This window comes from Crinia signifera, chromosome 1 (assembly GCF_055691185.1).
Source record: "Crinia signifera chromosome 1, ASM5569118v1, whole genome shotgun sequence".
Taxonomy (NCBI): Eukaryota; Metazoa; Chordata; class Amphibia; order Anura; family Myobatrachidae; genus Crinia; species Crinia signifera.
The window spans coordinates 414738614-414750736 of record NC_139217.1 but is presented as its reverse complement, the minus strand read 5'-3'; the positions used below and the strand labels follow the sequence as shown (position 1 = coordinate 414750736).

The 12123-nt window shown below is 41.2% G+C and overlaps 1 protein-coding gene across 9 annotated transcripts in view; it reads right to left on the bottom strand.

Annotated features, from left to right (window-relative positions):
* The window catches only part of MEF2C (myocyte enhancer factor 2C), a 194159-nt gene that overhangs the window by 29123 nt on the left and 152913 nt on the right, over positions 1–12123 (bottom strand). For 7 of the 9 annotated variants that reach the window (XM_083151815.1, XM_083151813.1, XM_083151807.1 and 4 more), the window contains exons 5-6: positions 10143–10329; positions 5486–5533 (exon numbers count right to left, since the gene is read on the bottom strand). In XM_083151815.1, coding sequence (XP_083007941.1) covers positions 5486–5533; positions 10143–10329 — 235 coding nt within the window. The remainder of the gene's footprint in view (positions 1–5485; positions 5534–10142; positions 10330–12123) is intronic. The other 2 variants (XM_083151811.1, XM_083151812.1) reach the window with 1 other exon arrangement.

Here is a 12123-nt window from a genome sequence, read left to right as displayed (position 1 = left end):
AGTGTTGTAAAGGTCACCAGGGAAACGCAATATTAGGTGCACACCACCAATCCTTCATTCTACCATAACAACATACCTATATTTGCTACAAAAACCCCTCATGCTATTAGACCATATTAGCTTCAAAATACATCCACATGCACTCCCCAAATGCCATCCCAGATGTCCCCAACATGTTACTCAGACCTCTTCACATGCCTATTCTAGTTTGCCTATCACAACTTCACCACGTGCCTCTCACACCTCCGATTCCTTTTACTTACTTTTAGAGCCAGAACCCACGTAGGTAATGTTTCCATGTGATGTGAAAGTCAGCTGTTCCCATTCAGTCTCATTCTCTGCTTAATAACAAAGCATAAGTGAGATTAAAGCAGAGGCTGGGGCCGCAGATGAAGGCTTGCTGTGCCACCTGTTGTGCACCATTAAAATGGGAGGGTAAAACTCATCAGGCATGGAACCACCAGGGATTTCCCCAGTACCCTACTGGGCCAGTCTAACAATGACTACAACTGTAAAGGCTATCTTGAACTACTTTCACTTTACTTGAAACAGCTGGGTTAGTGGAAGTAGAGTATTATTATTATTATTATTATTATTATTATTATTATTATTGTTATTAATATTATTGACTGACTGGCTTCAGCAGGTAAGTTTTGGCAAAGAGTCAACCTTAAAGTTTCCCAGACAGTCAATGATGGCTGATGTGTGCAATGATGATCTGATGCTGCGTCTGCAACAAGACGCCTCCGGGGGCATTTCCTCATGAACTCCGATCCTGCTGATGCAACAGCAATCACTCCTCTGAATCAGGCCCTTTATCTTAACATGCAGTTGGAGGGGAGTCAGTGGGAGGAGGTTTCAGTTTAGCACTCACAGAGCCTCCACCCAGCAAATAGCTAACACAGAGTGAGAGTCACTCATACGGACTGAAAGGAATAGGGAAGCAAGGACACTGCTGTGGAGGAACAAGAGGAAGGAGGACCCTTCCCATAAGAGTTGACATACCACAGAAGTAATGAACAGATGGAGGGTGAAGCAAAGGATGAGGAAAGAAAGAGGATGGCGGAGGGGTGGTGGGTTTTGTCTAAAGGTCTAAACCTGTTGAGACTTGTGAACATTCTAATTGGTAGATTGACTTCCAGAAGAGCGGGCAGAACCGGAGAGATCTTGGTGGCCAGTATAAGAAGATGCATTTAGGATAAAGTGGAGTCAGCAATTGTAAAAAGAGTGAAGGGAGTGGAGGGAGGGTGGACAGAAATATTATAGATTGTTTATTTGATTAATTAATACTTTATCCTTTGTTAATAAAGAAACCTTTGTAAAGAATCATAAGTTTATAAAACCAAGTAACCAATACAGTAGGATAAAGTATTATAAGTAAAGTCTGCTGTGGCTTGTATTATTGCTACGCTGTTAACAATTCACAACACTATTTTATAAGTCATTGAAACACAATATTAATCAGTGTAAAGTGTATAAATACAGTGTATAACAAAGACACTCTTGAAGACTCAAATAACCACAATATACTACACTGATGTGGATGGGTGTGCCTAAGCAACTCATTATCCTTACCCAAGGTTACAAGTAATCTCCCTTTTATTTTATTTTAAGTATAATTTGACTTTCTACAGACTCTTTTTGTAAGTGATTAAGTCGATTAATATCACAATGGGTACTCTGTCCATTCTGACACAATCTCTGGTCATAGTTACAGGAGGGTATGATAAAGTCCGAACCTAGCAGGTACTTCTCCAACCCACATAGCTCAGTACAGGAAGCATATGCCAACAGATAAAATGGCTATCACAGAGTCACCTGGATGTCTTCTTCCTGTTTGGGTTTTTATAACATAATAGGGGAAATTTACTAAGATGTGTATTCTACTTCACATGTAATGGGGGAAATTTACTAAAGGAAATTTGTAAAAAATAGGTGTATTTGTATCCAGAAATACACTTATTTTTGACATTTACTGTCCCGAAAATAGGGCAATTCGTATTCGTATTGATGTGCTATCAATACGAATACGAATTGCCCTATTTTCGGGACAGTAAATGTCAAAAATAAGTGTATTTCTGGATACAAATACACCTATTTTTTTTACAAATTTCCTTTAGTAAATTTCCCCCAATGTTGCCATTGGCAGCCAATTAGAATCTACTTCTTATTTATTTAGCACCCTCTAAAAGATAGTAGACAGGATCTGATTGGTTGCACGGGTTGGGATCGTTTGGTCGAATGCATTATGGTCGAATGTCATTACATAGAATCCATTAGGTCGAATTGCTAAAAGGTCGACATGATTCTAGGTCGACATGGGAAAAGGTCGAAATGATTCTAGGTCGAAAGGTCATTAGTTCGACAGGTCATTAGGTCGACAAGGTCATTAGTTCGACATTGTCTAGGTCGACATTCACAAAGTCGACATGGGGTTTTTCACTGTTTTTTTACCTGAATGTCAACACAGTCGACATGGACACAGTTTAAAGTGCACTGCATCCCCTCGCATCGCTCGCTATGCGTCGGGCACGGTGCCTCGCTACGCTCGGCACACTATTTTATTCTCCCACCACGCCCTAGTGGATGGTAGGGCATGAAATACCGCCTGTCAGCACATGTCGGCTCAAAAAACAGTGAAAAACCCCATGTCGACTTTGTGAATGTCGAATGTCGAACTAATGACCTTGTCGACCTAATGACCTGTCGAACTAATGACCTTTCGACCTAGAATCATTTCGACCTTTTCCCATGTCGACCTAGAATCATGTCGACCTTTTAGCAATTCGACCTAATGGATTCGATGTAATGACATTCGACCATAATGCATTCGACCAAATGACCGCATCCCGGTTGCACATAGCAACATTACATATGAAGTAGAATACACATCTTAGTAAATTTCCCCCAATGTGTTTCATTAATAGTTTTGTTTTATGGCTCCAGGATGCTCTATCTCAAATACCTCTTTCACATCACACAAATAACTTGGGTTATTGCCGGGTCGACTTGGATCGAGGTGCAAGGTGAAAGCACCAAACCCAATAACCAGGGTTGACCAACCCGGCAATTTGACACGGGTTATAAGCAGGGTTAAACTAAGATCGCCCTCTGTATAATGGGCGACCTGGTTTTAGTGTGAAGAGATCGAACCCGGGATCAAGATCCTGGCTCCGACCCGGCTTTGTTATGTTAAACCGGTATTGCTGTGTGGCATTCCGAACAGAATGTGCATACTCCACCTACCTGATTAACTGTTGCCTGAATGTGAAACAGAGTATACACCATATACTTGTGTATTTTGTAACATATTAATATAGCAATAAAATGACAGAAAACAAGATCAAGACAGAGTTCTCACATATGTGGTAGTTTCTATGGAAATATAAAACAAGACCAAAAAAATCTCCAAATTTAGCAAAGATCACGAACTGCTAGATTATAGCACATGATTATATCACTAATTTGAACCTATTATACATGGATAATACAGGGCTCTCTGTTATTTAGAGAGAGGCTGAACAAAGACAACATTTGCCGTTTCTGAAACTGCACTGAAGACATATATCGGTCTTAAATAGATGTATTGTTCAGATATGTTATTAGGCAGACAATTTCAACTTTAAAATGAACTTGTCTGTTCATTTGGCTTTTGATCAAATCTTTTTCAGTGTAATGAAAAACACGTCTCTCTGCATATTAGATAATAAGGACTATTCTTGAGAACCCGGCACAACTTCAGCGATGCAATTTTACAACTGTAATCACTGAAATGACAATTTCACACTCTGAAAAAGTCGCTGCTATATTCTAAATTTGGCGAGTATTTCTATATAAGTAGATAGATAGCCATGCAATCTACGAATGTTTGTGTACAGTACAGATGGAGCCGGCCTCATTGTTGCAGCGGCCGGCTCTCGCCAGGGGCGCGCGCACGAGAAGCCCGTGTACGGAGCTAGCTATGGGTACCTGCCGCCTCCTCCGGTGCCCCTCGCCGCCCCGCTGTCCCTCCTATCCCTGCCCGTCTCCCTGAAGTGGAGATGGCCAGGGAACTGAAGCGGCGTTGTTCTGAAACTGGGACGCGCGTGCGTGTGAGACGAACGCGCGTCCCAGTCGGATGGAGCACATCTGCGCCGGCGATCGCCAGCAGAGACATTCTGGCGATCCCCGGCCAAGGGAGAGAGGCACTCCATCTGTATGTGTGTATATATATTTATTTATTTATTAAAAGTATCGTATAAAGCGCAGCAGGTTTCATTACGCTTTACAATTAGAGATAGCGATAAAACAAACTGGGTAGTTACAGACAGTCAAATGGTATGAGGGCCCTGCTCGTAAGTTTACAATCTATAAGGAATATACAGTATGGAAGTATTGTGGTCATATCATTGGTTTAAGAGCACCAAGGTTTTTAAGCCAAGTAGAAGATTGCACTCAAAAACTTTCCAATAAAACATACAATTACATTACAAGAAATCAACAAATAGTTGATTAATGGCTCCAAATAGCTGTTCAGTTAATAAACTTTTCTACTTGGCTCAGTGGTGCAGTTATAAATTGTGCACCCCATGCCCAAAAAATTCTGGCAAAACTCCACCATTCATTAATTGTAAATTTTACCTACATGCTCATTACAAGGGGTTTCATGCTCGTTGCCAGCGGTTTCATGCTTGTTGCCAGGAGTTTCATGCTTAGGGCTTCATGCTTGTTGCTTGGGGCTTCATGCACTCTGGCAGTGAGGCAGAGTCTCGGCATTTGTGAGTATTGAGTTATGCTATGCGCACAGTAGGAACTCTAGCATCTGTCTTCTCCTAAGCAGTGGCAATTTCTAGAGGGACATTTTCAGCAGATTTCCATGTGGACAGCCAGACTACATAGAAACTGCATAGCACAGGCACTGGTGTAGCAATAGCCCCTGCAGACCACCTGGTGGCTTGGGGGCGCCATCGTCTGTATGCAGATTCCATGCGGTTCGGCCCCACTGACTTGGCTTATATTACTTGGTATACTGTCACCTGGACCTTTGTCAAGGCTAGTAAAACCTCAAAACCAAAAACTTGTCTTTCATCTTGTGTGATTGTGAGGTCTTATTAGCCTTGACAAAGGTCCGTAATGGGACATTTACCGCAAACATTTTTTGTAACACTGGGGGATTATTTTATATTGCAGGAAATGGTGAATGCCCTTTCTATTTACATGTGTAAGGTAACATGACTCTGCTAACATGCTGAGGCTACACCCCAGAGATAAATAATGTAAATATCTATATAAAACTTAATGTAAGGCTGGTATTACGTTTGCGTGCGTGGGTATGCACATGTAATTGTTACCATATGCAATCTCAATTTGGGTCAATCTGAATGTTAGATTTAGTAGCTCTGTAATTATCATAAATACTGAAGACTTTTTGGGAACAGGTTATTTTTAGCTTATAATAATTAGTGAAAGTTACGCATCTTAGAAAATATTGAGCTCTATCATTTACCTGCACTGGTGCCTGCACCGCTTGTGAGGTCCCCACCCATCAGACCACCTAAGAATTAAAAAAGAATCGGCAGTCAGCACTGCTGCAGTTTACCACAGATGCCACATCTTAACTCCCAGAAAGCTTTGGTTCGTTAAATGGATTTTTACTATGAGATCACGTTGTCATTTTTTTGTGATAGTAATAAAAATATCCCAGAGGTCTATCAGAAGAAAAAAATTAAAACCAAAAACTAACCACAGCTAAATCTTTTAACAAGCAAAATACTGCAAATGGAATGAATAACATTTTAATGTATGTGTAACGAGTACCTGAATATATACTACACTCTGCAATATACTATATATTGCAATATACTCTAATGTACAGCTTATTGATATTTATTACAAGTAATGGATTGCCATCCAATCATCCGAAGACCTGTAGTCTTTCGCTCTTCATTCAGTCAGCCAGTAAATTAAGAAGTACACGCCTTCTCACAGACCAATCACGGTGCCCCAGTCTCGGCAGTCGCAGAATGACATATCTGATGATCTAAATAAGTAGTAGTAGAACTCTTCTACTACTACTTAGGCTGTGTGTACCGTACATCCAATAGGCAGCAGTGGCTCAGCTCAGTCTGAGACAGTGAGCCTCTAAGAGGCGGGACCGTGATTCACGTGACTCTTTTATTATGTGCTTGGCCGAGCAAGCAGCAGCAAGAACTGCCGCTGCCGCCGCCATGTCAGTGGTGGCACTGCTCGTTACTTGCCGCTGTTTGATTAGCCATGCACATAATAATAAGATCAGTGGCAGTTGCTGCCCATAATAGGTGCCGCCCCTAGGCCCGTGTTTCCAGCCAATCAGTTCCTAAATGCCATGATAATGGCAGGGTTTGAAAAAAAATGACAGTAAGGAGCTAATTGAATGAGTGACATAATGACACTATTTCAATATTTTGATAAGATGAACACTGATTGTTGACATGGGGCAGAAGTTTGCAGCTTCTTAGCTATGAACCTGCAGGTACTACAGGTTTATTGTGGGTTGGAGATGTGGCACAGAGCAGTGCAGAGGGTGTTAGGAGACATAAAGGGTGGAGTGACAGGGGCATGGCCATGATGACACAATTGAAGGATTCAGTGCAAATCAAGTCATCACCAGGGTAAGTGACGGGGGTAGCAAGATTCATGGACTCTTGCCCACTTTTGGTTGAGTGACCAGGAATGCAACATGATTTTTTGGGGGGCCATCCAGCTAAGAAATTATATACTGTAGGTACACATAACACCACCCAGCTCGGAAAGTATTTAGGTACACATAATGCCACCCAGCTTAGTAAGTATATAGGTGCACATAATGCCACCCAGCTTAGTAAGTATATATAGGTACACATAATGCCATCCAGCTTAGTAAGTATATATAGGTACACATAATGCCACCCATCTTAGTAAGTATATAGGTACACATAACACCATCCAGCTTAGTAAATATATATATATATTTATATATATGTACACATGACGCCATCCAGCTTAGTAAGTATATAGGTGCACATAACGTCATCCAGCTTAGTAAGTATATATGTACACATGACGCCATCCAGCTTAGTAAGTATATATGTACACATGACGCCATCCAGCTTAGTAAGTACATAGGTACACATAATGCCATTCAGCTTAGTAAGTATATAGGTACACATAACGCCATTCAGCTTAGTAAGTATATAGGTACACATAACGCCATCCAGCTTAGTAAATATATATATATATATATATTTATATATATTTACACATGACGCCATCCAGCTTAGTAAGTATATAGGTGCACATAACGCCATCCAGCTTAGTAAGTATATATGTACACATGACGCCATCCAGCTTAGTAAGTATATATGTACACATGACGCCATCCAGCTTAGTAAGTATATAGGTGCACATAACGCCATCCAGCTAAGTAAGTATATATGTACACATGACGCCATCCAGCTTAGTAAGTATATAGGTGCACATAACGCCATCCAGCTTAGTAAGTATATATGTACACATGACGCCATCCAGCTTAGTAAGTATATAGGTGCACATAACGCCATCCAGCTTAGTAAGTATATATGTACACATAATGCCATCCAGCTTAGTAAGTATATAGGTACACATAATGCCATCCAGCTTAGTAAGTATATAGGTACACATAATGCCACCCAGCTTAGTAAGTATATATAGGTACACATAATGCCATTCAGCTTAGTAAATATATAGGTACACATAATGCCACCGAGCTTGGAAAGTATTTAGTTACACATAACGCCATCCAGCTTAGTATATATATATATATATGTACACATAACGCCATCCAGCTTAGTAAGTATATAGGTGCACATAACGTCATCCAGCTTAGTCAGTATATATGTACATAACGCCATTCAGCTTAGTAAGTATATATATATAAACATAACACCATCCAGCTTGGTAAGTATTTAGGTACACATAACGCCATCCAGCTTAGTAAGTATATAGGTACACATAACGCCATCCAGCTTAGTAAGTATATATGTACACATAACTCCATCCAGCTTAGTAAGTATATGTGTACATATGACACCCTCCAGCTTAGTAAATATATATGTACACATAACGCCATCCAGCTTAGTAAGTATATATGTACACATAACGCCATCCAGCTTAGTAAGTATATAGGTACACATAACGCCATCCAGCTTAGTAAGTATATGTGTACATATGACACCATCCAGCTTAGTAAATATATATGTACACATAATGCCATCCAGCTTAGTAAGTATATATGTACACATAACGCCATCCAGCTTAGTAAGTATATATGTACACATAACGCCATCTAGCTTAGTAAGTATATATGTAGACATAACGCCACCCAGCTTAGTAAGTATATATGTACACATAATGCCATCTAGCTTAGTAAGTATATATGTACACATAACGCCATCCTGCTTAGTAAGTATATATGTACACATAACGCCATCCTGCTTAGTAAGTATATATGTACACATAACGCCATCCAGCTTAGTGAGTATATAGGTACACATAACGCCATCCAGCTTAGTGAGTATATATGTACACATAACGCCATCCAGCTTAGTGAGTATATAGGTACACATAATGCCATCAAGCTTGGTAAGGAAATAAGTAGACATAAAGCCATGCAGCGATGGTGTTAAAAAGATGAGATAATCAAAGTATATTGGGGAGCTGCACATGTGTGCTATGAGGGATGCAGAAGGTCAATGAAAATACACTGTGAAATGTGAAAAGAAAACTATGTTTCCTCCCTAGTCTGCTAACCAGTATTAAAACTATCACAATATTAATCTGGATAAACACATACAGTATGTATCAGTTGGTAGCAGATCCATCTACAAGGACTAGGTAATCAAACATCAGGATGCACCCATGTTTTTGCCCTTTGGATATACCTCCGTGAAACAGAAGCATGCACTTACAGTACAAAAGAAAAAACAACCACCTATTACTTTAATACCTATCTTTCTAAATAAACTTAGCATTTTTCGCCTATGCTTTATCTATTGATTCAGGGGTTCATTATTCTGTCTGTTACTGGTCACTGAAGTTCCCTGCTGCCAGTGGTTCTGTTGCTATTATTTTCTGCTCTGGTTCTTCCCCTTGGCTTTGTCTCCTGCTGCTGTAGCAGACCTCTGCCTGGATTCTGGATTTTATTTGCAGCCTGCCCCCGGACCAATTTTAACTAGGTCTGACTGCTGCTTGCATTTGATCCATGTTTGTTGTATATAGGGGTTATTCAGACCTGATCGCGAATTTGCAGCCCGGCCGATATTGATTTACTGCACCTGCATACGAATCATACAGCATGTGCGAAATCGAGCGTCTTTTTTGATCGCTAGCCGTTTGCAAGCTTATTGTCAGGTAGACAGTGTTTGTGGGTGTCACCCAGACGTTTTCTGGGAGTGTTAGGGAAAACGCAGGCTTGCCCAGGCATTAGGAAGGAAGCAGAAGTGACTGAGCCTGTGACTGTGCTTGGTTCAAAAGTACAGATGTGTAAACCATGGCAACAAGCATGTAACAGCATGTAAGCCCTGCTAACGAGCAGGTAACCTTTGGCAACGAGCAACAAATCCTTGCCAATTAGCATGTAACTCCTGGCAGCGAGAAAAACAACCCCTGACAACCAGCATGTAGGTAAAAATCACTGTGGGGGCAATATGTGAAATTACTTGGGGTGCCAATGTATGGGTTGAAAATCGCTGCTCTAGAGCGTGCATGTTCTTTGCACTTGATAAACATATATAGTAAATACTGCTGCACACGTATAGGAAGTATGATCAAAATGTTGCCTAGTTCAAAAAACAGCAGTTGTGCACAATGACAATGGCTGTGTGAAATGAGATCTCATGTTTGAACAATGTCATGATTCCATGTATACTGGTATACTTTATTTAGAAATTAACCCCCTTTTGCTTCATCTAGTTCCCATCGGCCTTTACTACGTTTTATAAAAGCGCAGGTGTTCAAGCTCCCAATATGATACCACCCTCCAGCTTGCATAAGCATAAAAACTGTTTCTGAGTATTGCATATAAACTGTTGCACAATTCCGCAAAATTATAGGGCATCGATATACAAATTACCCCCAAGTTGGTTTTCTGTGCCGCAAATGCATCATACCTGGGTTTCCTGCACTTGGTGGTCGATGTGTCAAGACAGGAGACATGCTGTTCCTCTGCAAGGTTTGGTGGGACAATGGCAAAAGGTTGTGATTACCCATTGAACCAACTGAATTACTGTATGCCAAACTGTTTTGATTGGTCACTGGGATGGAAACCGGCATCTCGAAATTGGGAGGTGGAACAGCCTGTAAATAAAATAAAGTAAATGGTAAATTGCATAGTATTGATAAACCAAATTCATTTGTACAAAATTAGAAAAATGTAGTAACGATGGACCAATGGAGTTATTCAGACTTGATCGCTGGGTTGCGACTTCGCAGGCCAGCCAATTATCAATAAACTGCGCATGTGTACGTTTCGTAGCGTGCATGCACAATGCCATTCAGTGGTAAAGTAGAGCGTCTTTTTTAATCATAAGCTGTTTGCAAGTTGGTTGGCAGGAAGTCAGCACTTGTAGGTGTCTCCCAGTCATTTACTGGGAGTGTCAGGAAAAACACAGGTGTGCGCAAATGTTTTCAGGGAGGGTGTGTGACGTCAACCTGTTTCTATGAGCCTGTCGTGGTGTGGTTGTGATCAGCCTATTTAAATCATTTGACGGTCAGTGAGTTGTGAGTAGTTGTGAGTGAGTTGTGTGTGTGATTTGCAGCTATTTGCCAATCTATGTCGTCCGTTTGACCCATGTCGACCTTTTGACTGTCGACCTACACATTGTCGAACTAATGACCTGTCGAACTAACGACCTTTCAACCTATAACCATGTCGACCTTTTCCCATGTCGACCTAACGGTGTCGACTTAATGACTGTTGATCCCAACCCATAGAATCTCATAGGATGAAGGCTGTAAACATTATAATTTAAATTTTACCTGACATAAATTTGTGTTCAATTTCATATCCACCAAGTGATAAGACAATTTTAAAATGATTGCTATTTACATTAATGCTGGTGGAAACATAAATACAATTCAAATTGGGTAATAACTATGTATCTATTTTAGTTGTACAGCTTATAACCAGCAGGCAGTGGTGTAATGCAGCTTATAGCCACCAGGTAGTGGTGTAGTGCAGCTTATGGCCAGCAGGCAGTGGTATAGTGCAGCTATAGTGTAGTGCAGCTTACAGCCATCATGCAGTGGTGTGGTGCAGCTTATAGTAAGCAGGCAGTAGTGTAGTGCAGCTTATAGCCATCAGGCAATGGTGTAATGCAGCTTATAGCCAGCAGGCAGTGATGTAATGCAGTTTATAGCCAGCAGGCACTTGTGTAGTACAGCTTATAGCCAGAAAGCAGTGGTGTAGTGTAGCTTATAGTTAGCAGGCAGTGGTGTAGTTCAGTTTATAGCCAGCAGACAGTGGTGTAGTACAGTTTATAGCCGCAAGCAGTGATGTAGTGCAGTTTATAGCCAGCAGGCACTAGTGTAGTACAGCTTATAGCCAGCAGGCACTGGTGTAGTGTAGCTTATAGCCAGCAGGCAGTGGTGTTGTGCAGCTTATAGCCAGCAAGCACTAGTGTAGTACAGCTTATAGCCAGCAGGCACTGGTGTAGTACAGCTTATAGCCAGCAGGCACTGGTGTAGTACAGCTTATAGCCGCAAGCAGTGATGTAGTGCAGTTTATAGCCAGCAGGCACTAGTGTAGTATAGCTTATAGCCAGTAGGCAGTGGTTTAGGGTAGCTTTTAGCCAGCAGGCAGTGGTGTAGTACAGCTTATAGCCAGCAGGCAGTGGTGTAGTGCAGTTTATAGCCAGCAGGCACTAGTGTAGTATAGCTTATAGCCAGTAGGCAGTGGTTTAGGGTAGCTTTTAGCCAGCAGGCAGTGGTGTAGTGCAGCTTATAGCCAGCAGGCAGTGGTGTAGTGCACTTTATAGCCACAGACAATGGTGTAATAAAGCTTATAGCCAGCAGGCAGTGGTGTAGTGCACTTTATAGCCACAGACAATGGTGTAATAAAGCTTATAGCCAGCAGGCAGTGGTGCAGTACAG